The following is a 27,193-nucleotide window of genomic DNA, read 5'->3' on the forward strand; positions in this document are numbered from 1 at the left end:
CTTTCAGCATGACAATGATCCCAAACACACAGCCAGGGCAACGAAGGAGTGGCTTCGTAAGATGCATTTCAAGGTCCCGGAGTGGCCTAGCCAGTCTCCAGATCTCAAACCCATAGAAAATCTGTGGAGGGAGTTGAATGTCCGTGTTGCCCAACGACAGCCCCAAAACATCACTGCTCTAGAGGAGATCTGCATGGAGGAATGGGCCAAAATACCAGCAACAGTGTGTGAAAAGCTTGTGAAAAGTTACAGAAAACATTGAGCCTCCGTTATATGAAGGGTACATAACAAAGTATTGAGATGAACTTTTGGTATTGACCAAATATTTATTTCCCACCATGATTTGCAAATAAATTCTTTAAAAATAAAACAATGTGATTTTCAGTTTTTTTTTCCCCCCACATTCTGTCTCTCATGGTTGAGGTTTACTCATGGCTTAGGCTTCTCTAATATTTTCAAGTGGGAGAACTTGCACAATTAGTGGTTGACTAAATACTTATTTGCCCCACTGTAATTGGCTAAGAGGGACCTCGACTGTATTTGTGTATCCCAGCGTCCTCTTAATTCGCCCCTCACGTTCCGACAGCTTTACATGAGTGAATTAACTTTTGTTTTTTACTGTATTCTTGTTTTTTTTTTTACAGCATGAACTCTGATTTTATGTTTATAGTGCAATAATCTGACCGTAACATGTATTTTTTTTACATGTTTTGATGCATTTTTATGTCTGAATTTGGGCGGGCTTGGAACTGATTAGGACATTTACATGTAAAACACGTCTCTATTTACAGAATTTTCAAGTTACAAAACTACTTCCAGAACCAATTAATTTCGTAAATAGAGGTACCACTGTATACTAACAACTAGTGTTGAACCTATACAATTTCGATTACCATTGTCGGGACTTGAGGTCCAATACGTTGTAAGTGGGAGGGCTGACAATACCAGCGCCAGCAATGACGGACAATAAGGTTAAAAATAAAATGTGTTTTCCCTGTGGCCAAGATGTAGCCTCCTACTAATTAATTTATCACTAGTAGACATCCAATCCATTTGAAGTGGGAAGATTGGCAGATAAATCATTGAGAACATTAAAATCCGTATGCTCATATTTGAGTGAGTATTGTGACTGCTTTCAGACACTTGCTACGTGCTGTCATTTGCAATCATCATGCTGAATACCAGCCTGCATAACCCCAACGTCAGAGACAAGCCCCCCGTGGAGCGTTTCATCTCCATGAACAGAGGCATCAATGAAGGCGGAGACCTGCCAGAGGAACTTCTCAGGGTGAGGATTTGTCGCAATGACGTTTTGTGGAGGACGGTGGCCTATTTTGTCAAGAAGTAACCTTATCTTTGTAGTTTGCTTACATCTTCATTGCCATTTTTTTTTTTTTTTTGCAGAACCTCTATGACAGCATTAAAAACGAGCCATTTAAAATACCGGAGGATGACGGAAATGACCTTACGCACACGTTCTTCAATCCTGACAGAGAAGGCTGGCTCTTAAAGCTTGGTATGTTCACTTAACACTCCATGTTAACATTACATGATTAGGGTCAAACATTATTTTCTCTTTATTAATATTAGAAGCTGAGTTTTTTAACTATCAAGTATGCAAATTAAAGACAAAAATATAACGCCGCTTACGAGTGCAGCCATTTTGTGATGTGAGTTTTACACACACACACACATACACACAAAAGAACAGGTGCTTTTTTACTTTAACTTAACTACATTTTACAGCACGTATCTCTACTTTTTACTCTACTACTTTTTTAAATTGTCGCCAGCATTACAAGTTACTTTTGTTTGTTTGTTTGTTTGTTTTCATTGTGAATTGATAGTTTCGTGTTCATGCTTCCGGCAAAATTGATAAGCAACTCTACCGTAATTGAGAACTCGAGGCAGCAACACGAGTACAAGCAAAATTAGGCAGGTGAACAAGATATTGACCAATAGAAACCAACAGTGAAAGCATCACACCTTCAGATGGGTGCTGTACATTCTTGTCCAGTAAGTGTGCCTAATAGTTGCTTGTAATCCAGCATTAAGATTTTAGAGGTTTTTTTTGTTTTGTTTTTTTTAGCTTATTAAGCTTCTATTTACAGTGCAGTCAATTTTATTGCTTGTTTTTTTTTCATTCTGGACAGTTTTAAATATCATTAACCAGTCAATGAATTTTCTGGTTCTTTCTTTGTGTATTGGCTCAGATCTCTGTATAAATAAATATACATTGTATATATCCATTTTTGCATTGGGAGAAAATATTTTTACTTTTTACTTGTGAAGTGAATTTTATTGCATATACTTTTGTACTTTTACTAAAGTAATTTTTTTCTTAGCTACTTTTACTTATGTTAAGTATTTTTTGCCGCTGCATCTGTACTTTTACTGTAATTAAATTCTATGTTTTATTCAATTTATTAAACAAGATGTTTCCCGCTAGGATGTACATGATAAAGGTGTTGTCTCACCCTTTGAGTACCACTCAAAGGTGTAATATAAAACAAATAGGCAGTTCTAATAGAATCATAAACAGTTATACTGTCTTCGATTCTGTGTTAGACTTTTCATTAACTTGACTGTAGGAGGCCAACTCACGCAGAGACACGTGTAAAGGTTGCAGACTTGGAAAATGCCATCACTTTAGCCTTTTACTAACCATGGGGAAGCACCTTTCTCATGTTCCTAAAGCATTTTAATCTACAACAACATCAATTCCATATTATAACAATAAGTCACCTGACTGGGCAATTTCATTTTTTCGACCTGCCCTGACTCTCTCCCACAACTCCACTCCACCACCCCCCACCTTCCTCTGCATTCTTTGGCTCTGGCTTTCCTGTCCCCTGCCAGCCACACTTGCCAGATCAGCAAGTTAGGTCCCGCATTTTCCCATCACTGAATTCCATTTTCAGTTGAACTCCATCAAGAGGGGCCGCCGCCTCAGTCCATCGGGGATTTTTGGATGAATGAATCGCTGTGTTTTCCTGTCACTACCGCCAGTTCAGTAAGATAAATACTATCACAGCGCACCATAGCAGGACTGGGCATCCTGCTGTGTTTCAATAAATCATCCAGTGGACAAGATTTCACATTTGGGAGTCACTCAACAGTTGTCAAACGGCACTAGAATTTCATTCATAATAGTAAATAAAGAAAGAGAGTATTTTTCCAGCCAAGAAGGTTTGGTAAAAACATTTCCTTCAAGAATCCTTTCATTTTCTTAGGGTAGTTTTTCTCCAGTAAAGTAGAATGTTTGATATAATTTAGAACTCATTTTACAAAATGACCTGATAAAATAAAAGGCAAAGTTGCAAATATTTTTTCAGTTTTAATTTTTCAACCACAAAAAACATGGCACGACTGTCACGGTAGAAGTGGATAGCCACAAAGAGAGGAAACAAAGTCTGACAGCCGAAATTTCATGTCGAAATATTGCCTTGACCCGATCTTGTCATTTAAGTGCAGCTTTTGAAATCAACGGCAATGGCAAAAATTGGCGCTGATGAATGGCGTTGATTTCACACCGTCCTGTGGAGAATCTGGGTCAAGTGAACATTACATATTGATTACATCAGCTCAACGGCTGCAGTCTGTTCAAAGTCTGCGGCAGACATGTTACAGACTGTATAGCGATAAGCCAACCATCATGTTGTTTTGTATTTTGCAGGTTAATTACATCATAGAATATCCTCTAATCCAAATAATCTACTTTTATGAGATGATGCAGGCAGATGGTGGGATTTTGTGTCTTGATAAAATGATACTGTATTTCCTTTAAAAGAAGATACTGGAATTCACCTTTGACTACACGTTCTTGTGTTTTGGATGTGTGCAGGTGGCAGGGTGAAGACTTGGAAGCGGAGGTGGTTCATTCTGACAGACAACTGCCTGTATTACTTCGAATACACTACTGTAAGTATTGATGAGTAACACAGGGTTTTTACAAGTTTCAAAAGTTATAGAAGGCCCAAAGTATTCTAAAATAAGTGGTTCCACTGGGGATCGAACCCAGGACCTTCTGCGTGTAAAGCAGACGTGATAACCACTACACTATGGAACCGGTTCCACATGCCTGCACTGCTTAACCTATAATTGTGCAAACAATGAACACAAGAAAGGACAAGGAATTATGAAGCACATTGTTCCACTAGGAGTCAAACCTAAAGATAGGAGACAATAGGAAAATATGACAGTAAAGATAATCCCCAAAATTAGTCATTCTTTGGTCCGTTGAAAATGAATCGTTAAAGAGAAATCATCAACAATCAATGTTTCTCCTGGCGGGTCAAACCCAGAAGATTCTGCATGTAAAGCAGACATGATGACCACTATATGATTTATTAATATGAGCAAAATGACCGGAAGTACCCCGTTCACCATTGCTGAGGTGTGCCGCCCGCAGCACACAGCCAACAGCAGCTAACGTTACTCTTTACATTGACAGACGCTGCGCGGCTAGAGGTGTGCAAACACCCCAGTTGCTGACTAGAGACGTGCAAAATTTCCGAGTCTTAGATTATTCGCGATTCGGCCGTGGAAGATTCGATAACGATTCACAAACATCCAAATTCCGATTATTGAATTATACCAGGTAAAGCGGAAATAAAACACAGTCAGCGCGGTCTTCAGGACGCAACGAGGAACGGACCGAGAGTAAATATCATGTTCAACTCATGCCGCTAGATAAAAAAAAAAAAAAAAACAATAATACCTGACTGCGGCCGTCAGCCGCTACAAACAGCGCCCAGTTGCTAGTTGCTACAAACATACGGCAACGTACGGCTATGGTAGATATCACATATATCTAGAACTAGATGTGAAATTACAGACGACGGCCGTGTAAGATCATATACCAAGAACTAGATGCGAAATGACAGACTTTCCCGCGCTAGTAAACAGGCGCCATCTTAAAGCAGTAGACTTCTCTAGAAGGCTCTGTTGTAGCGAACCTAATTACTTTTTATCTAAAAAAAAAAAAAAAACAAATCGGCAAAATCTTGACTTGAATCTATCTTTCAATGATGAAACAGTTTTAAAACTTTCATGTCGAAAGTAGACAGAGGGGAAATTATGGAATAACAGGAACAATTTTAACTTTAACGGTTGATTCACAACATTAAATTAATTGAATGTAGTTTAAAGCTGCCGATACAGAATGGGGACTTGAGTATTTTATTTACTGTTTTTAACGGTTAACTTGATACTGAAATAGTTGTTTGTTTAGCCTGAGAGGATTTCTGAACAATTTAGGAACTAGTGCACAAAAAATTAAAAGCAGGTGGGGGGGTTTGTGGTGCATCAATTATCGATTTATAATCGAATCTGAGCCTCTGAATCGTAATCGAATCGAATCAATAGGTGCCCAAAGACCCACCTCTATTGCTGACTAAATTTCATTTTCATGAAACAAAATCCTTGAGGCAATACTAAAGACAGGCAGTACTTGGCTCCACTAGGAATTGAACCCAGGACATTTGTGTTTGAAGCAGACATGATGGCCACTACACTACAGAACCACTTGAGAAGGATGACACAAATCCAAAACTAGAATCATGAAAGTTCTCTGGCCTGCTGAAAAGGTATCACCAAAGACAAATCCAAAACTAGAAACCTGGTCGTTCTTCAGCCTGTTAAAAGTATTACATTTGTACAAACGTGTATAAGAACACAATGGATCCACCCAAAAAACCCATACCCTCCAATTGCTAACAATTTAAGGATTTTTCCAAGATCCCACCATACACCATGAAAAGGCTTTTGTCCCCCGCCACTCAGATTGACTCTTTGACCAATCAACCTCACACCAACATGAAGCCTCATGAAAAACATCTGCACGATACATGCGCACATCTGGTGCTTGAAGCTGCTGCATGTCACTACACACTCAGCATTGTGAGAATAAACCTCCGCCACCTAACCCCAGCCCTTTCCAGTTCCCCTCATTAGTAGTAAGATGACATGATGTAGAGCTCGTCCTCAAGGTCCACACAAACGCACATGCACACATACACACCTCCGGCCCTATTGCTATAATGGCAAACCAGCAGAAAGATAGAGAGCATAGGGTTACATCTCCCTGGGGCTCTGTCCCCTATGTGACCAGGATGAACCAGAAAAACACTTAAATCGCCACATCGAGGTGTTTTTTCCACACTTCTTTCTCTGCTCGGGTTAAGGGAAAAAGCAAAATTCCTATACAAAAAAAAAATAATTAAAATGTATTTTTATAGGAATACAGAAAATGGATTTCAAAGTAGTTCACGCATATTAAAAGTACTATTTCAAATCCATTGTGGGTTGTATGGAGTCAGTTTCAAAGAAGGTAAAAATCATTTTCTTTTGAGAAAAATAAAGTGTTTAGTTGAAAAAAAGGGATGTCCCGATTGCATATTTTTACACCCAAGTCCGAGGTACGTGATTTTGAGAATCTGCTGATACCAAGTCCTGATCCAATACCGAAAAAAGTGTTTTTTTTGTTTTTTTTAAACAAAAGTTTCAAACATGTTATAGTACTGTACTCGTCACAGTACTTCATCTTCCGCTTTTTCCAGGAGTGTTGCGGAGTATAAAACGTATATATTTTTGTATATTTTGGCAATGCAATATCTGGATTATTTGGTACTTTTTAGCCTTTAACCCCTTCAGACCCACATTTTTCTGCTGGGTAAAAAAAAAAAATCTTTGCTGATTTTAACTCTACTCAAATACCAGGACAAAGTGCAATTTTTTGGTCGGGGATATTTAATGCTTTTATTGGTTATTTTTAATGTTAAAAGTTACATTGTTTTTAATACGAAATGAGCATTTACGTTTTTGAAGTTGCGTTTTGTCTCAGCCATTTTCAAAGGGCCAAAAATAGCAAAGACGGAGTGCTAAACCCTAATGATTTGATTTTGATGGGTAAAATTCCATCCAATCATCTCCCAGAAGTGGCTATAGCAACTAAATTCAGTGTATTTATTGATTTAGAGAGCGAACGTGTCATGTTCTTCAGCAGCATGCTCAGGTCTGAAGGGGTTAAAAAGTAAAAACTATATATAAATTAGTCCTGAATGATTTTGGAAAAAATTAACATTGTGATATATTTTGCCAAGGCTCCACATTTACTTTTTGCATTGGTTGCACTAGTGCGCCTAACTTTTTTCTTAAGGTGCACCAGCACAAAATGTAGGCGTACCCACATTTTTCATTGCATCACCTTTAACGCCATACTTTTAATCACTCTCCATAACATTTATATAATTCATGAGTGAGTCCACTCAAATTCACTCACGCTTTGAGGCTCATGCTGCCGAGAATAGCCTCAACGAAGATTGACTAAACCATGATTAACACATTTGTGCCCTTGACCGTAGAGCTACAGAGCCGTCACTCGCCAGATCAAAGCTACAAACCTGTCGATCATCGTTAACTTTAAGTGGCAAACTCCAGCTTCACTGCAGGCCAAGAAAAGCAGCAGGAGGAAGAGCGAGAGGCTGTATGAGCATGAAGGAGAAAAACATAAATATATACAGTGGTACCTCTACATACAAAGTTCATTTGTTCCAGGACCTTGTTAGTAAGTCATAACGGTCGTATGTCGAGTAGGATTTTCTCATAAGAATACATTATAATTCCATTAATTCGTTCCACAGCCCAAAAACTTACACTAAATCCTTAATCGATACTGCTGGTACTATTACAAATTGCAATTACACATAGCAAAACAAATAAACTATAAATAAAAATCGGAATAATAAAATAATAATGATAAAAATTCCTGTAATAATGTAATGAATCTGGTTCTAATCTAGCAGACGTAGTTGGCGTGCTGTACCTGAACGCACCGCGTCGCTGGCGTGACATAGAGAGAAAGGTGCGGTAGAGATTTTACTTTCTCTTGTAATGTTTTCTTGTTAGCGTCAAGTGCGGCGGACAGTAGGCTTGTTGTGTTCCACAAGTTCTGAAATAAATGATTAAAAACCTGACAAAGCTGGCAATTTCTTTGTTCTTTGGCGATGTTATACAAGAATAATAGTCACCTTAACTCATAAAGACTTGTGAACGGAGGTCAGAGGAAGACCGTCGCGATCGTAGACAATTTACGGCCGTATTGTCAAGCCAGCTCACGGATGCGCACGCCACGCTCATATTTTTCTATCATTTCCATCATCATTTCAATGGTAAGCGTCACCTTTATCCTTTTTTTACCACCTGTACTAACCTTCTTGGAACCTGTGTTGATTTCTCTCACAAGAGAATTCGCCGTGCGTCCGTCTGGCGGCAAAACAATGAAACTGCGGCGCTGTCATAAATCGTCGTATTTCGAGCACGTCATTGGATGTAGAAACAAATAGCAAATCAAATTTTACGTCGGATGACGAAAAGAACGTTTGTCGAAGCGATCATATGTCAAGGTACCACTGTATTTTTAATAAAAACCTGATCCTTTTCACCCGATTCCAATCCTCTGAACAATGGTTTGATTGACCCGATTTCCGATCACGTAATCGGATCGGGACATCCCTTGTCCTTTCAAGAAACAAAACGTTTGGCCTTCTCCCTGACAATAAGGTGTCAAGTGAGATTTATACATGGAAAAGTTGCTTACTATTGATTAAGAATTTTAGTTGTCAATTTTTGCAGCGAAAATATTTGCATTTCTTGCCTGTTAAAAAAGCTGAGCTGATTTTTGGTGACGATAAAAAAATCTGCATTTTTTGATAAGTGGAAATAAAACAATTATTTTTTTGTCGTGACTTTTGTGCAGTTGGCAGTAAGAGCAGTTAGTAGATGGTGAAAATTTCCTCTAGTCCCTCCTACTGTAAAAACGATTATTACCACTGCATCTTATTGAGCAGTCGTCCTTATCTGCCTCTTGGTGGCCAAGACATAGAAGCCAGAATGAGGCTCATTTAATTCAAGCATGAAATCATGATGCAAAAATTGTTCAGTTCTGTCTAGTTTCTGATTAACTGATAGTTACTACTGATGTTTCTCACAGGATAAAGAGCCACGTGGGATTATCCCCTTGGAGAACCTCAGCATCCGAGAAGTGGATGAGCCCAGGAAACCGGTGAGGACCTTCATCAAATTCCTAACATTTTGTTATTTCGACAGGTTCTCATTCGGAGTTGTATTTTCTGGTTCCTCTTCTAGAACTGTTTTGAATTGTACAACCCCAACCACAAAGGCCAGGTCATCAAGGCCTGCAAAACCGAAGCGGACGGGCGAGTCGTGGAGGGCAACCACGTGGTTTACAGGATATCGGCGCCCACGCCGGAGGAGAAGGAGGAATGGATCAAATCCATCAAGTGAGTGCGTCTGTGTTTGTGCGAGTCCATTTACACCGAAGGGGCACTTAGCCACATCCCGCGTGTCGGGTTCTCATGGGTGACCTTGACCATGACGTGCTACTTGCGCATGTGTGTGTGTGTGCGTGAGACGAATATCCACAGCAAACACACAGGGGAAAGACGTACACACAATGGTGACAACACAGGAGTCCGTTTCTCACACTTGTGCACAGATAACACGCCGAGCTGATTTCTGCTCTACAGGATAAGCTCACTTCCTTTTGAGTGCAAGCACACATTCAGGCTCCATGGAAGAATGGGAAAGTAAACTATGTGGAAAGGTTTAATATTACTGAAGCTTTATTTAACTCAGTGGCTGCCTTAGTACCATTTGTCTATAAAATTATTATTTTAATAAGTACACCTCTGCATAACATTGTGTCCTTTTTAATATTAAAGAAAAAGTAATATAGATAAACTTACAATAAAGAATAACTTTATTAGCATTGCTCTGTTTCTAACAGAAAAGACTTAAAGCAACACCGTGTAACTTTTTAGTTTTGGTCGATTTTGGCGACGCCGGCGGACAAAATCGGTAGTGTTTTGCCTTAAGGAAGACTGCGTTTCTCATAAGGACCAGCGCACAGTGTCGTAAAATCGTGATCTCCTGGTTGCCTGCAGATGGATTGAATGACATTTCTGTTCCGCATATGACGGTTAGCAACCGTGGGGCTTCGTGGCTAACCCCCTCCCCACCCGTACTCGTCAGCGCTGACGAGTTCCGTTGGGGGGGGGGGGGGGGGGGGGGGATTACACCCGCGAGTGAAAGCCGGGCCAATGTTTATTCTTGAGTGTCCTTTTATCCTTTTTTCTTCCTCAGACAAAACTTTTTGTTTCTTTTGTTGCTCTGCCATCTTTGCAGATTTTGCAGCATCGACTTCAGTCTTTGTAATGTATGGGGAAAGGGGGAAGCGACGTATGCTGTAAAGCAGTCAGCGCATTTCAAGTTTGTTTTTGTGTGGCACGGTTCCCGCCACCCTCCTCAAAGTTAGTAATGCCGGTGAAAGTGATACAGACCCCCTCAAGATATAAACGAGGTGTCATTTGACTAGTTATCAGTAGACATATTATCACAAATGTTATGAAAATATTTTATTAAGGTTGAAAACTTACCCAGTGTTGCTTTAAAGCACTTTAAAGCACTGTAAAAAATACCCTCTTAAGGTACATTTTTTGACCAATTAATACTGAAAAATAATAACAATAAAATCAATAAATAATAATACATTTAAATTGATTAGCAACATTAACTCATGAGAACAATATGTCAAACAATTTGACCGAAAAAAATTTATAGAACAAAAACGACAGTGTGAAAAGTGACAGTGACAGAGGAACAGTTTTATTTTTCCTGCAAGCATTATCAGCTCCTTTGCTATCACGTGGGGTTATTTTGTTATTCAACTTGGTAGGCCAGCTTCTATGATGCTAACAGTACTCGCTAGTTTACTCATGTAACACCGACAAAGCGGGACAATTGTTGGCAATATTGGCACATTTTCACTGAAAAAAAAAAAAAAAATCAAGCGGGTTAGCAATGTGATTGGGGTATGTCTTTAAGTGATGTCTTAATAGCGTACCGCACATAACACGTCACCTTTGCGCATTAATATTCATGACGTTAGCAACTGTTGCTAAGGGGGGTCAAGCTTGCGTTTGTCCGTCATGCTAGATGCATGTAAATCTAAACAGTGTACGAACGAGATGTTTACTGAGCTCAACCTATCAATTCTGCCCGAAAATTATGTCCCTGGTGCCAAATTCACTGGTAAAATGTTCAGTTAAAGAGATGGCTTGAGTGACGAGGGCTGAAAAAGACAGGAAAAAGAGCCGACCTGATCCAGAGGTAGTTTTTTTATTGACACCTTTTTCTTGTGTGCATTTCCTTACGCCACTGACAATGACGTTCTCCTGTTTCAACTAGCTATCCTTTACCACCTTATGCCCTGTTTTTCTTATATATTATTTCCTCTAGCTTTCTTACGTTTCTGACCGTTTTTGGGGATAATTTATATTGCTATTTTTGTGTAGCGATCGCAAATGCTACTCAGTGACAGCCAACGGACACTTTTAATTTTTTCATTAATAATTCGAATTCGTTGTCAGACAGAAACAGCAGGGCAAAACGCCACGCTAAAAAAATAAGTAAAAATATTAAAATGGCTTACTTCTTCGGGGCAGGCTTTGGCAGGCAATAGATCAGCATTGTCATCTGTAAGACCATTGCCCCCAACAAAATGTTTACTGTATATGAAGGTGAATGGCTTCACCTTGCTGGCGTTAAACTGGTTTTTTGGACGTCTGCACAAGTTGATCCATTGTTCACATTTTTTCCTCTGAGTTTTTGGCTTTTCTTTTCGGAAACGTATAAAGAAAACCTCCTTCATATGTCGTAATGTCTAGAGTCATTTCTACAAGTTCCATAGCAGCGGTGTTTATTCAGCATGTTCTTTTTTGAAAGATTACCGGGAGAAAACAAGCAGTACTTACACGGGTTGCTTCCGGTTTACGAGGGTGACGTCACGCAGCCTTGGAGTCCTCGTGTGGTATGCTATTCATTTGGCTTCCTGCTGTCCGCTGCAAACATTTTGGACACAGTAAACAGACCGGTCCTTCCTCGACTCCCACTGTATTAAAAGTCAAAGCCAAAAGCAAAATGCTACATACACCTCATCATATTTCCTCTGAGCTCTTCATATTTCGAATGCTCTTTGCAGTGTGCTCGTTTGAAAAATGAAAAATTCCGCGCACACTCTAAAAATAAGATTGCCACTGCCATCCACTAAGCGGATGTGGAATTACATTTTATTCTAAGACGCCAAAAAAGTACGCTCACCGTGGTCAGATGCGCCCCACTATTTGAGAAGTACTGTGTTAGACTGAGGGGCCCACACACACACACACACACTCACACAAACAATAAGGCTAGGTTCATACTGCAGGTTTTAATACACAATTCCGATTTTTTGTCATATTTTGGCGTGCCCGTTCAGACTGCCTTTTTCCATTAAGCCCATTCACGTATTCCACATGACCACTAATTCGCAGTCCGACAAGCGCCGGGCACACTGACCCGCATGCGCAGAAGCATCAAAATAAATAACTACGCATTTTGTGTGCATGATGCACACATTAGCCTTATGTGTGTGCGTCAGTTTGCCCCAAATCGGCCATGTAAGCTATAAAGAAATATTGCTCATTTGGCGCACAGTAAGAATCTGAACATTATCAGGTTTATCCTTTTATTCATTGTATTTTTTTTTATGACTGTGGCCAAGCCCGCCTCCTGCGTGGTAAAAGCCGAGTTCAAGCTCAGATCAGATTTGAAATGGTACATTTCTATGCGACTTGTCCTGTTCAGACCGTTAAGTTAATGTTTCACTAAAGTCGGAAAAATATGAAAAAAAATCGTCCATGCGGTCTGAACCTAGCCTAACACACATCTGATGATCCACTAGGGGCGGGGTCCCATTTATGCTCACTGCACCCGGGCTCTGTTCACATTTGTTCCGCCACTGAGTGAGCAACACATTAAGGTAGGGTGACCTAACGTCCTCTTTCGCCCGGACAAGTCCTCTTATTTCGTGCCCTCTGGAGCGTCCGGCCAGGTTTCATAAATTCATGAAAATGTCCATTTTTTTATGATTTTTCACGGACCAATTTGAAGAGAATCCCTCCGGCCGCTAGGGGGCAGCGCCTGCCTGCGTTGACGTGGCTCCTACTAGTAGGGGCGGGAGAAGGAGTAGATCTTCTTCTTTTTTGTTGGTGGTTTACCCTTTGTTTCATGGGGAATTACCACCATCTACTGACGGTTTGGCGAGAGATCAGACTAAGGAGTTCAATAAGGAGTTCTAAAAGATCTGGCTCCATACACCTTTCTGTAAGTTTATCTCCTGTTAATGTCGATCACGTGTCTTCTGTTGTATATAGTGTTATATGTGTACACAGAGATGCAGTATTTTGTATGAGTCTTGCAATTGTTCTGCGTTAGTTTATTTGGTTGAATGCATTCTAAATAGCTGTGTTTCATATGAGGTTTTTTTACGATAAATACGTATATAATGGCAACTGTTGACTTCTGTCGAAAAATTGTACTTGTGTAATCTGTAAAATCCCGTTTGGTGTCGCATCTTTGCACTGCGGATGATTGTAAACTTTTATAGCAAAGTCTGATTTTGCCTCGGCTCCCGTACTCGCTAATAGGGTAGCAATCAGTGAGTTCAGCCGCGCTAGGCATTATGGGCAATGTAGTTTTGAACTGCTGGGTTTGGAAACCTGCTGGTTGAATCGCTTGTCACTTTATTTCGGTTATTGTTTGCATACAGTTTAGAACATTGAAAAAGAATAAAAATTGAGTGGGAATAACAATGTCAGTGACAATTGTTGTGATAGTAATTTTTTAAAAAAATGTTGAGTTGGCACATAGCCTACTGTGTGTATGTATTGACTGGACTACATTTCCATGGGTCTGCATTATATTATTTTTTTATTTTTTTAATTTTTGTTTGATTTTCATTAGGAAGAATCAAGCCTGTTGAGTAACCAGTTGAGGAGAAAAAATATATTTCCATACAGTATATAATATATACAATATGGCAATGGGCCTATTTTTTTTTTTTTTTTTTAAATAAAACTGAATTTTTCTATCCAGACGGAGGAGGCACACTTTAAATATATTAAAGTGATATAGGCATCTTTGAGTGAACTTCGAGTAAAATTGAAGTATATCGGCCAGGCCGAGTGTCCTATTTTTTGGAAATCAAAATATGGTCACCCTACATTAAGGAAAATAACAAATTATTTTTTGGAACAATTTAATTCAAAACAATGACTTAAGAAGTGATCGAAAAATGAAAGTCAACTTTTTTGCTAGTTTTCGTAGTAAATTACCTTTCCCCACATTGTACCACTTTGCAGTGTTTGGGTTTTGGGGTTTTTCCTTGCTCTTTTGGAGATTCAGATCTGAGGATGTCGAAATGGTTAAATGTGGGCCTGTGAAGCCATTTGAGACATTTATTTCAAGAGCTTTATAAATAAATGTGACTTCACTTACGTTTTGTCTTCTTTCCCGCCAGAGCAAGCATTAGCAGAGATCCCTTCTACGACATGTTGGCCACCAGAAAAAGGAGAATAGCCAATAAGAAATAACCAAAGGCCTCTTTCAACATCTTACCTTTGCATCACTGCCACGTCCGGAGTAGCAGAACCAGGCCAACTACAAACTACGCCTATGGATAAGTTCTCAAACTTCTCGGTTGAAAGAAACGAAGACGCCACAAAAGAGGGATGACTTTTGGCACCCTCTGCAGGATTCGACGAGGAACTGCATCTATTTCACTCAGTGGGAGGCAATAGTTCTCACTCGTGACAGGATAAACTTCCAAAATGAATCAGCTGGTCTGATTTGGATATACAAAACGCACTGATTTACAAGTGGGTGTAGGAAAAATATTTCACTGCAGTTTATGGAGACACGACCTGCTAACATTTTTGCGTGTTTGCAGTGAGTCAAGTTTGCTCATATCTCAAAATGTTTTCCCCCCAAATGGACTAACATGTTTTTCATGAAAACAGTTTTTTGGTGAGCAGTGTATTTCAATACTGGAACATTAATCTTCCCTTTGTTGGAATATTAGTTGGCAGATTAAGAATAATTTGCACTAATGCATTTGGTTTCAAATCTACGTAAACATTTTATGAAAAGCCGCCATTTTTAAGTTATCTGATTTTATTACAAAATAATTTACAATCTCCTTGTAAATTATGTAAATAATGTATTTTGTCTTTTGTTTCATGTCGTTTTCAAATCACCGAATGGGCATTTGCCTTTTAGTTATATATATTACCATCAAGATTTGAATTTCATTGGCAGGAAAAGATGTAAAATTGGTGGAAAAAATACAGGATGTTGGGGATAATAAGCTGTTCTTTGATTATTTCTTAAACCATTTTTTAAACGATGTGTTGAACAGAAGGTTATGAGTTTGCATTCATTTATGTGCTTATTTACTATATGCCGTACTCATATCACAATTAAGTTTGTAAAAAATACAAAAAGCTCTAAACTGCCCCTTCAGATATTTTGATCACATCCACCCGTTTTCCAGCTATTTCAGTGCACTTTTTTCCACACAGTCAAAGACAACATTACAATTTCTGACATTAACAAAATGTATTTTAAGGCCTTTACCTTGTACAATGTATAAATGCTGACATGCTAAATTAAAGGAATAACACAAATTTTCAACTTCTGTCAAAAAGTTGCAAAACAAAAGACAATCCATACTCATTGCTGAATTAAGTCCACAAAATACGAGCAGAATTATTAAATTTGTCTAAAAACATATAAAGCAAAACAACATGATCTATTTATAATCCTGATACAGGAATTTTATAATTATATATATTTATATATAGAAAGGTAACTGATAGTACAGTTAAAAAAATTAATTCACAGTATTCCTTATTATGCTAAAAGACGCAAAGTGGATTTTTTTTTCTCCATTTAAAAAAACCAACACAAATTGTCCAACAGGCATGATTACAGTCTTTTTTTTCTCAGCTTTGCCCGAATAGAATGTGAGCTGAAAGAAAGACAGAAAGGAATGACTTGAAGAAGCCAAAGAATTAAAAATAAAAGGAAATGTGCTCAAGTCAGTCCAGGGTAATATTGTGGAGGTATCAGTGAGTGAAGCCGTGCTTGATCGTTTTGTTAATAATTTTCGCGCCTTTGACCCGCCCCTTCCTCCCAGTGGCGATGAAGAAAACTCAAAATTGTTAACTACATACTTTTACAGACTTTCCCAACTTCCTTTCAGCAGCGCGTGGATTTCCCTTTAACGTAAAGCAAGTGGAAAATGATGAATTTTGAGTCCTGAGTTCCACTGAGCAGCATCAGAGATGTTTTCAGCTCCACTGTTGAGTTCGTACACATATATATATATATATTAATATTTCTTTTGTCTTTGTTCTTGTATGATGGGAGGAGGGGAGTCACTGCAACTAAATCGATGCTTTAAAAAGTGAATGTTTGAAACACTTGACGTGTGCTAAAAATACAATTATTTCCCAATGAAGCACCAAGTTGTTAAATCATTCCTCCGCTGGAAATCTCGGCAGGGTGGTCTAGAAAATGAAAAAGGTCAATGAGTATGTTTTTAAAGTACTAACGTGGCAGAATCGTCACTCACAGTCAGTGCTTCATGGTACTGCTCAGTAAACCGGACCATCAATGAGAGACACCGTTGGCTTGGCTGTAACCGTTTCCTACAAAACAGGTAGAAAACAACCAACATTTATTTCAGATTTGACTGGCCATAGACTTTATAATGATATTGATGAGACACATTCCCCAGACACAGCGCCATGCCTTCAAGTAGGGGGCCGTCCGACACTCTGTTTCAGTCAGTCACGAAGTCGGTCGCAGTTATTCTCAAACACATGCAGCGATCCAACGCCAGATTTAGGTTTAACAAGAATTTTCACAGGAAAAGCTCTGTTTACATGAGGCGGCCGCTAGCTACATTGACTAACAGACTAGCATTATACTTCAACATATTTACGTAAAATAAATGCTAACACATTGACTAACAGACTAGCATTGTACTTCGACATATTTACGTAAAATAAATGCTAATTGCCCATTTCTTTTTCTCTTTTAACCAAGAATCGAGACTGTTTTACATCCATATCTATAAAGAATTCAGGGATTCAAGCATTTATTCACAAGAATTTTCAACGTAAAAAGCTCTTCGTCAGTGTTATCACTCGGTCAGCTTTGACGGAGATAGGCCCCCTATTAATCGGCCCCGCGCCCCGTCAATATATAATGAAGTCTATGGACTGGCGCTCTTCCGGATAAATGGCTAACCAGCATGTACCCTACCCGCATAACCGTTAAATTGGCTGTGAAGCGGCCCGAGCACAGGGGCGTCGGGGCTGACGTCGTCACGGTCAACGCGGCGTCGTTTCTCAGGTGAGCGGCCATGCTCGTCGTGTTCATTGTCCTTGGAGTGACGCCGTTTGCGGTCCTGCCGTTCTTTGCGACTGCGCTGCTCGCTCTGGTGCCACCGCTTTTTCTTCTTTTTGAGTTCGTGGCCTCGGTCCGAATCGGAGCTTTTGATAGAAGATTTGAAGAAAGAAAACATCAGTAACGTTAAGTAAAGTGTTGGATTGAGTGAGGTGTTCTATAAATCCGACCTACTGAGCTTTTACATTATCCTTTCCTGTCGAGCCTTATTTGGTTTCATTAACTAAATTTACTTTTTTTTTTTTTTTTTAAACTAACGTCATTTGATGCCTGTTCAAATGGATTGTCTACAAGTGATACTGATTCACTGCAGAACTATGAAAATAGCCACGTGATTGGATGTCCATTATTGTCAATGGCACTGAAGGCGTTAATGAAATGTACAAAAGCATAAAAGATTTGCACAAGTGTAATTACAGTTGCAATTACTCACCCACTCTCACGGTTTCGCTCCTTATCCTTGGACTTCTTCTTGCCCTTTTTGTGTTTTTTGCTGTGGCGTTCTTCAGAGCTCACCGAGCGACCACTCCTTTTATGATTTTGGTCCTCCGACAGCAGAAATGACCTGTCGTTACCACTTTCTTTATGGGAGTAGTAGTCCCTTTCCCTACCGTCGCGAAATTCCCGCCCGTCCTGATTCCGTCTCCGTCCTTGGGACTCGTGGCGGTGGCTGTACCCCCTTCTGTCATAATCACGCGCTTCCCTGGATCGGTGGTGGTGGTAGAAGTGGTAGTGGTTTGAGCAGCGGTCACGGTCCCGCTCCCTGGGGTGGTGCGAGGGCCGCTCCCAGCGACGCTCGCTCTCCCAGTCCCTATAGTAATAATCCGGATTTCTGTATGAACGGTGATGGTAATTGTAGTTTTTGTAGTCCTTTCTGGAACGATTTCCATCCCGTTCCTGACTTCTGTCCCGGTAGTCTCTTCTATCTCTGTCTCTGCTCCAGTCGGACAAGTGCTGCCTATCACGTCCCCTTTCCCGCGACGACCTCCTTTCATAGCCTCTGGAACTCGGACTCGTCCGGAGCTGCTCTTTCTCGGACGCCATTGCTGTCGAACCATTGGTCAGCGCGATGTCATTGGCTTTGTCGGGGTGAAAAGGAACTTTTGGGAAAGGTGCGCAAGCGCCGCCAACACTGTGGGAGGCATCTAGCGAGGCGTGGGAGGCTGCTGGACTGACGGATGCGGACTCGCTCGAAGTGGAATTGATGTGATTGGTGGAAGAGGCTGTTTGCTGAGGATGGGGATCGGACACACGTATAGCCCTCATGTCTGGAGAGACGAGCTGGCTTTCACTGGTAGATGGTTGGATTTTATGAAGAGAACCAGCCAGGGATGCCTCATTGCTGCAAAAAGAGGTATATCATAAAAATTCACCCCAAAAAGTAAAACATTAAACTTACTGTAAAAGACTGGCAGCTATGGTTGCCAGAATGTTATTATTTAAAAAAAAAAAAAAATTATACAAGTACAGTGGTACCTTGACATACGATCACTTCGACACACGATCTTTTCGACATCCGACGCATAATTCGACTCGGCATTTGTTACTGCATCCGACGACATGCTCGAACTACGATGATTTATGACAGCGCCGCGAGTCCCCTCGGATGACAAACTTCCATTATTACTACCAGATGTCTGAAAGGAGATAAAAGAGAGATTTTTTTTCTTTCAAATCTTGTAGTTCTAGTTTTCAGTGAAAAAATGTGTTACCTTCTTTGCACCATGATGTCCATTGCCGTTTTGAAGTCCATAATGGTGTCCATTTTGGTAGCTTTTCGATATGCTCGTTGTAATTCCATTCAAACCGTTTCCATTGTGCTGCGCTTCCGATTCCCCGTTAGCAAAGTCCTCGTTTGCTCTTTTGTTTCCGTTCAAGCGACCCTTCACCGGGCAACCGTTCTCCAAGGATCCGTCGTTATCCTGGTCCGAGTCCTCTGACAACTCTTGACTGTACGGCACCAAGAAAGACAATCCGTTCCCTCCGCCCTGGTGCTCCCCGTTACTGCGCGAGGTGCCGTTGATGTGGTTAAGCTGTCGTGGGATGAAGCGGGCCTCTGAGGTAGACTGGGCGGAGGACGCTGAAGCGCTAGACGAGGATGAGGCAGAGGAGCTGCTGGCTGACGACGAGGAAGAAGCCGGGCGATTTGGTTTGCCTTGGCCGATGCAGAAGGAGAGCTTCAGGCGCTTCTCCTGCTCTGGTATCACCGAAGGCGACGAAGAGGAAGAGGAAGCCGCGCCGTGGTTCAGTTTACCGGAAACTGTGCTGCTGGTGCTGGGTTTGGGACAGTCTCTCAGGGATCCGTTCCCGTTCATGTGGAGAGAATTCTGTGAAACGCACAAAAAGTTCTAAAACTGCTGTGGACTGAGAGGACTGGCATTGAATGACTATGCTTTAGTGCCTTTGGCGGCGGCCGACGTCTAGTCCAATTTGACTGGGAGTACTGGCATCAATAATTCGCTGCCAACCCTCCCAGTCAAATTGGATTGGACGTCAAGTGCCATCAGTGGCAGCCAATGAGTTAAGCTTTTTTTAAACTAATGTTTGGGTGCAGAATTCAAACTGATCTTATTTCTCTATTGTGTCAAGTTTTTGAACATTTTCTTGAACAAATATGAAAAACACTACTTTAAAATGTATAACATATATTTTAACATACAAGTTTTTTCACTTTCCCCAAATAAAAAAAAAAAAAACTTTTATATACATAAATTTTACAATCAATGTTTTTAGGCATTTCAAATGAAATAATTTTAAGTTTTAAACATGTTCCTGTCCCACCAAATTATTTTTAAACATGGATAACAGAAAAATGCTTGTCTTTATTAAATGCATTATTGAGTGAGTCCACTCACATCCCCTGACGCTGCTCCCTTACACACAAAAAGCTGCCAGAGCAAATGTTTAAAACAGGCTAAACGATGATTGACACATGCGGCGCCTTGAAGTTTCAGCTTTCAAGCTTCTCTGTCAATCATTGTTAACTTTAAATGGTAAATGGTGTTATACTTGCACTTCTACTCGCTTTTCCACCTTTCAAGGCGCTCAAATCGCTTTACACTACATCGCCATCTACCTACTGGTGACGCAGCACCAGGAGCAATGTGGGGTTTAGTATCTAGCTCAAGGATACTTAGGAGAGTTCATCAGGGCAGAGAATTGAACCCACAACCTCTTGGTTGGGGGGACAACTACTCTACCACTGAGCAACGTCCCCTTTAACAAGCAACTCCAGTTCCACTGCCTGCCCAAGAAAAGCAGCAGGAAGGAGAGTGAGACTATGGGATCGGATAGGGACAGCTCCATAAAATACTGTATTTATTCATTTCTTTTTAAATTGGAAAAAACATTTTTTGAAGGGCGAAATAGCAAGGGATCACTGTATATTGAAATAGGAGCGAAACAGGCATGACTGCGGTGACGTCTGACCAGGCTAAAACAGCGAAGATATACAAAAATATAAACATTTCAACCGCGTCTGGCGATACCGGCGACAATGCAATGGCGACATCTTATGGTCGATATGTGAAATAACCTGTCCCAGCTCTCTGCCATTGCACTGAACTGTATTGTATTTTTGTTTTATTGTATTTCAAGACCATGCCTTTTTGCAAGACTACCTTAAGGTATTGTTAATAAATTTCTTATAATCACACATAAGTCACGATTTCAAGATTCCTGTAAATTTATCATTTGTATTTATTTTCCAAAAACATGGTGGGCCGCTAGTGGTCTTCTCTACCACTAAGCTTTCTGGGTAAACCCTGATAACAAATATCTTTGTCATGGTGAAATTTTGGGAACATGTTCATTTACCTTGATCATGTGTGGAGGCAGCTGCGGTCCGATGAAGCCGCCGTTGTTGTGATGACCGGCGGTGTTGATGCGGGGTATCACGACTGGTCTAGGAGACGACTGACCAGGTACAGCAGAGTTATGGGTCATGTGACCATAGTCCCCTTCTTTCTTTCCATCACTGGACCTGGTCAAACAACAACAGCAGATTACTGATGAGACAAGACACCAAAATAGAGAGAGCGATGACAAATAGTTGAGACGGTCAGGTACACAAAGCAGTACAGCTTTTCTTTATTTTATTTTATTTTTTTAAAGAATGGCAGTGATAAAATTGTGAAGGAATAAGTATTAAAATGTAACTGGCTTACTTACTTGATGTAGAAAAGGACATAAGCCTGCTGGTTAAGAACAGACCTGATGTCGCTGACAGTCACAGAGGAGTCATTCATCTGAAACCACTGACCATTACTTGCCTGTGAGACAAATAATAATAAGTATTAGCTTTAATCTCAGATCAATATTAGCAGCTATACGCCTTAGAAATTATTTTTTAAAACCAATAAATCTGAATTGACCAATACCTTAATATAGCAAAAGTAGTGTCCAGCATGGCAGCTGAATCCAGAGTGGACGAGAACAGCAAACAACCCGTAGAGCTGGGCCTCTCCTTGTGACTGGGACATGAAGGGCCGCAGATCCAGATACTCCAGATATTTTACATCCTAATGAGCAAAGACAAGCTGATGAACTTGAAGATAAAACGGACAAACATGGAGTCAGCAATGGAGTCCAACTATAGCCGCCTACTTTTGTGATTTTTCCTCCACTGAAGTTGGCAAAGCGTTTCAGAGAGAGGGTGAGTACATTGGAGTTGCGATGGATAGTGAATCTCTTTGAGGCTGTGACCATTTTTTTGCACCTGTAAGAAAAATTTTAGTTGTTAATGGCTGAAAAAATGCCTTTGTAAAAATGTGTTTTTCAGTAGCAATTTACTTGGAGCACTTGTAGGCATTCTCCCCATCCAGCTGCTCTGGCTTGACAAACTGCTCCAGGGCCTTTGAGACACTTGGAGCCATCTGAAATGACAGGCAAACAGTAGGTTTAAATGCCCTTATTTATTTTTAATCAACATTACCAGACAAAGCACACTGGCAAAAAGTGTAATATATTCAGTGTAGTTACTTTGATTTCCAGAGTGATATCCAGAAAAGGATCAAATGTATCCGAGACTGCTTTGCAGTTTAAACATTTGACTGGGAGAGAACCGCAAACAAAAGGTCATCAGATTAGACTTGCTGTAAAAAATAAATAAATAAATAAAACCATAAACTAACATGAACTTACCTCTGGACCTTAGGTAACCACCAAATACCTGATGAATAAAAGTGGTTGCCTGCGTTTGCCTGTCCAATCTGCCACACAACACAATAGAAGGGTTTTAAGTTGACAATTCAGCAAAAACAGAAAAATGCTCCAAAAGTTTAAAACACAACTTACTTGGTTCCAGGCAAGCAGGACTTTTGCATAGCATCCACCGTGTACCTAATAAATTCATGGGCGTCCTCCTGGCTTCCATAGCGAAAGTGCTTTGCAATCCCTGTGTTATGAAGGGTAAAAAGGCAAATGTCAATCAGATTTCCCTCCAATTTCTTGAAAGTAAACAGATAAACAGCGCCACCTTTCGTTCATTTCTCATAAATGCAAACACTTAAATTCTACAAAGCGCTTACTTTTGAGCTCATTCAGCACACCAATTGGTTTAATAACATTCCCAGAGTTGGCAAAAACCTGAATGATGTGATTTTGCATGGTGCACATCATACAGAAGCCCGGCTCGTGACCTGAAATAGAACAAGATTTGATGTAAATCATGAAAAAAGGCCCCTTAATGCAAGCTTTACAGACAAACCAACTCACATGTTTTGGAGTGCTCCCGTGACAGCATGTAGTTAGCAAATGGCGGTGTGTAGGTGAGACACTGTAGGGCTGAGTTGAGGAAACAAGTGTTGCCCATGTTCTGGAGGCCGGCACCTATGCGGTGAACTTGGTTCCACTTTAGGCTGAGGCGCTCGGGAGAGAACAGGACCTTCTGTGGCACGTCAATGCCGTCGCCGCTGCACAAAACTGGAAACACAGCAGACTAAATTTAGACAGTGTGCATTTCTAAAGAGCAGCACATTGACTAGTTCCTGCAATTGTTTTGCATTGCTGATTAAGCACTATAGGAAGAACCCTGGTATATTAACAGGGGGATGCAACAAAACTATTTAAAGATTGATATTTCACTGCCATGGACGGAAATAAACATCCAATCCATTTGAACTAAGAGAAACCAGCAACGAATATTCACTGCCAGAGCTCCCAGAACAAATTGATTGGACGTCTATAGCCATCCATGGTCATTTTTTTCCAACCAGAAACAGAAAAATTGCACTAAAACCCACACCTTGCTCTTTGGGTCTGTCCACAGAGGAAGGCGTACTATTGTAGACAACAGCGCCAGGCGTCGGGCCCAAGCAGCCCCCCGGACCCTTCAGCCGTGGCGAGTCAGTAGGTAAAGTGGGGCCCACCGCCCAGCTGCTAGAACAGCTGCTGTCCATCCCGTCTCCACTGGTGAAGGGGGATCTCTTGCAACCAACTGACTCGTGGTCAGAGTTTTCGGAGGACCTGTCAACAATTGTCATAGCTCATTGCTATGAGCAAGGACAACAACAACAACAACAATTTTTAGGAGTCACAAAGATCAAAGTTTTGTGTAACATTTATGCTGTAATTTCTTAAGCACATGACATCTCTACAGAATAAAAAATTAAAACTAAAAACTAAAATAAATAAATAAAAACAGATCAAGCATAATAAGTCTTTGGAAGAAGACAAATTTGCTGACAGTCTAATCAGCTGTTGGCTTGAACTCTGCATGGCAGTGGACCGAACTGGCACACATACTTATTGTGGATTAGTCTCAAAGAAACTAAAATCTAAGTTTACGGAATATAGCAGGCAACGCCAGCATTTCTGCAGAAAAATCACACAAGTAAAGCGAGGAAATGCAAAATACACTCTCAAACCTCGACCTTAAGACATCCTAACCCTCTCGCAAAGTTGCTCAAAAATGAACAAATACGATATTTGTTGAAAATACTTTTTTTGCCTCATTTCCTTCAGCTCTTTAGTCCGTTTAAGCATGCATGAAAGCAGTCCCCAATGCTTTACAGTGTAAAGTACAAAATATGAACACTTAACATCAATATTTAACTAAACCCAGTTTGGTGACATGTATTAATGACGTCAAACACGAAAACAATCGCAACCACATTACTAAAAATAGATCAATTTCACTTTCCTAACATTATAGACATTACACGGAACTTCTATTAGACGTAAGCACTTTACGCGCACGTAAGAGCCACCAACTTCTTCACTTAGGCATTTGTAAGAGGACCAAACGATTTTCTATTGTCACAATGCGTAAAGAATGACGTTTGGATTCGCTTTTACTTTGACCTTTCGGTTCGATAACGTTACAGGGAAACAAAATAAAAGGGCGAATTTCCTGGTCGGAAAGCAGCTGTTCCCTCCCACTCCTCTGTTACTGACTCACGTTGCTAACTCGCAGCGGCTAGGCCTGTCGCACGCACTGTCGTTCCTTACAATAAAGCATTCGTCAAACATGCGTGGCTTGATGCGGGAACAGAAATTTTATTTCCAAACATTTCTTTGCAACCATCCGCCGAGGCAACTCAACCAACACCTTGAACGTTTGATTGAAGAACACCATGGGAACGGCGACAATTACGCTAAAGCTAATAGCGGAGCTAATGTATCATGCTAACGTCGTTAGCCGACTTGGTAGGGTGGACGGGGCTGACATGGCGGAGCGCGCCAGTCGCCCCCACGGTGGTAACAGAACTCGTTACGGTTTCGCCTTTTCAAAATTAAATTGTTTCGACTTAAGAGCGTAGGCTCGTGAAGCGGCTGGTCCCGTGAATGCGTAGCTAGCGTAGAAAGGAGGGGCTCGACACCGGTGGCCGTGTGTTCATTGCGCCGCTCCAGTAGACATGACAGAACCGGTGTAAGGATATCACAACACACCCGATCGGCTCAGGTCTACCAGAACACGATATCCACCTTTTTAGAACTATACTCGACACGAAACGTATTGAAATCCTCACCTGGAATGTTGTTAAAAGCACGTTTGTAGCGATTGTAAAGCCATTCCTTATTTCCAATCGGGTGTCCGGCGGTGAACAATGACGTAGATGAGCTTTCCACGGCAACATCCGGGTACCTCGGCTAAAACGAGGGCCGTGATTGGTTCCCGCGGTCGTTTGACTGCGTTCAATGTGTTGCGTGAAGATCCGTCGCAAGTTCGTGCCGCCGACCTTTGTGTACATGCACGATCATCACGATCAAACACATAAAAATCAACTTGAAGTGACGCCAATTATTTCGAAACATATTCAGAGTGACGTTATCCTACATATACAGGACCTACATAAACGATGGAACACTCTTTAGAAGCTAGGCTCAACTTTCCTGTTAATGAAATGAAATTAACACAGTACGTTATCCTTACGCATTCTACCAAATAGCTTTACAATTAAAAAATATATACATTATTATATATGTCTCATACTTGTACTGTATTACGATGGAAATTTGTGAGGTTTATTAAATACATTTATGATGCTGTACCCAGGGCTGTCAACAGATTTACAGGGGCCCGGGGACAAGAGGCCATTATAGAGCCCCCCAGCCCTGCCACCGGCCTGTCACGACAACAAACGCAGTACTTTTAACGCTTTGGAAGCAATGAGTGTAAATTTCCAAATTATTTGAGATGGACACTTAAATTTAACAGACAGTAATGTGATGTGACACAAAATAATTTCCATCTATTGTCCCATGTAGGCTACAATACAACTGAGAGTGCTATGTCTGCCTGCTAAGCAACAAAACAGTATAACTAAACACCTCAAAATAAATCCAGCCGCCGGACCAGAGTCTGTTCAGCCTCGTGCACCTGCTCCCCACAGACTAACATGTATCCCTGATCTCCCATCACCTTCTCTCTCCTCGGCTCAAGGCGAACAAGAGGTCTTGCCGTACCGCAGCTCAATAGGCAACAAGCAGCCGGTGACAGACTCAGCTCAGGCTTTGGTCACGGTGATCGCCAATGTAAACATTCAGTGTTAGCGGCTGTTGCTCACTTACCGACATTACCGCCCACAGCCAACTATATAGCCCTAATTCTCTGGCTTCTTGTCCCCCTTTTAAAAGCTTCATCATTTTTTCTCGTTCACCTCTATGATCTTGATCTTTTTCTTTTCTGTGCACCCGATTTACGACGACTCGCCTTGTTTAGAGTTTATAACAATGACAGATTTTAATGTCCTGCTTCAGGGCACGTACGTAGTATATCCTTGAGTGCGCCAGAGCGGGGTCAAACCATTCTCTGCTAAGACAGACAGGGTGGGGGGGGGTGTTGTGCAAAAAAAGGAAAAAATAAGTATTTGAAATATTTAATATGTTTAAGTTTTCAAGTATATATCGAGTAGAACATAATTTTTAATCAAGCAATGATTTAAATGAAAATGAAATATGTGAATGTAAAGTAAAATAAAATAAATTAAGGGTCATTCAAGGGGCCCTATGGTCCTGAGGCCCGGGACAAAATACCCGGTTGCCCCCGCCTGTCGACGGGCTTGGCTGTACCCAGTAGTAAAAGTTTTACAGACACATTGAATTTGTTCACAACATAGGTAGGGACGAAATGACAGGATAACCTGCATGTACACTTTTTGCTCAGGATGGGACATTAATAAGACCAAACAGATCGGGTGAACGAGGGTCAGGGCTACATTTCTCACCAATATGAACCTAATTAATTGATATGCAAAATCAGGGGTGCTCATTACGTCGATCACGATCGACCAGTCGATCGCAACGCTAGTGTGGGTAGGTCGTGGCATGTCGTGTATATAGTTAATTATGATTATGTTGTGTGTATGTTGTGTTGTGT

The 27,193-nt window shown here is 40.7% G+C and overlaps 2 protein-coding genes and 1 non-coding gene across 4 annotated transcripts in view; 1 reads left to right on the forward strand and 2 right to left on the reverse strand.

The window, feature by feature from the left end:
- Window positions 1-19,764, forward strand: part of LOC130909418 (cytohesin-3) — a 60,658-nt gene extending 40,894 nt beyond the window's left edge. The window contains exons 8-13 of one of the 2 annotated variants that reach the window (XM_057825870.1): window positions 1,140-1,288; window positions 1,405-1,516; window positions 3,845-3,921; window positions 8,993-9,064; window positions 9,148-9,302; window positions 14,420-19,763. In XM_057825870.1, the coding sequence (XP_057681853.1) occupies window positions 1,140-1,288; window positions 1,405-1,516; window positions 3,845-3,921; window positions 8,993-9,064; window positions 9,148-9,302; window positions 14,420-14,492 (638 nt within the window). In that variant the 3' untranslated portion in view covers window positions 14,493-19,763. Of the gene's footprint in view, window positions 1-1,139; window positions 1,289-1,404; window positions 1,517-3,844; window positions 3,922-8,992; window positions 9,065-9,147; window positions 9,303-14,419 lie in introns of both variants that reach the window. The other variant, XM_057825871.1, reaches the window with a different exon arrangement.
- Window positions 3,997-4,069, reverse strand: trnav-uac (transfer RNA valine (anticodon UAC)). Its single transcript has one exon. It is a non-coding gene; the product is annotated as a tRNA-Val (tRNA).
- usp42 (ubiquitin specific peptidase 42) lies at window positions 12,662-26,455 on the reverse strand. Its single transcript, XM_057825858.1, has 18 exons — window positions 25,344-26,455; window positions 23,618-23,864; window positions 23,089-23,295; window positions 22,902-23,012; window positions 22,669-22,768; window positions 22,516-22,583; window positions 22,354-22,424; window positions 22,165-22,247; window positions 21,979-22,090; window positions 21,753-21,893; window positions 21,544-21,644; window positions 21,190-21,355; window positions 19,086-19,700; window positions 18,850-19,010; window positions 17,807-18,715; window positions 17,230-17,459; window positions 16,535-16,610; window positions 12,662-16,469 (listed from the first exon to the last, which is right to left on the reverse strand). The coding sequence occupies exons 2-17, from the start codon at window positions 23,853-23,855 to the stop codon at window positions 16,573-16,575; spliced, it is 3,351 nt and encodes a 1,116-aa protein (XP_057681841.1). The 5' UTR covers window positions 23,856-23,864; window positions 25,344-26,455; the 3' UTR covers window positions 12,662-16,469; window positions 16,535-16,572.
- Window positions 26,456-27,193: the final 738 nt, after the last annotated feature.

Source organism: Corythoichthys intestinalis, chromosome 21 (assembly GCF_030265065.1).
Source record: "Corythoichthys intestinalis isolate RoL2023-P3 chromosome 21, ASM3026506v1, whole genome shotgun sequence".
In the NCBI taxonomy this organism is placed as follows: domain Eukaryota; kingdom Metazoa; phylum Chordata; class Actinopteri; order Syngnathiformes; family Syngnathidae; genus Corythoichthys; species Corythoichthys intestinalis.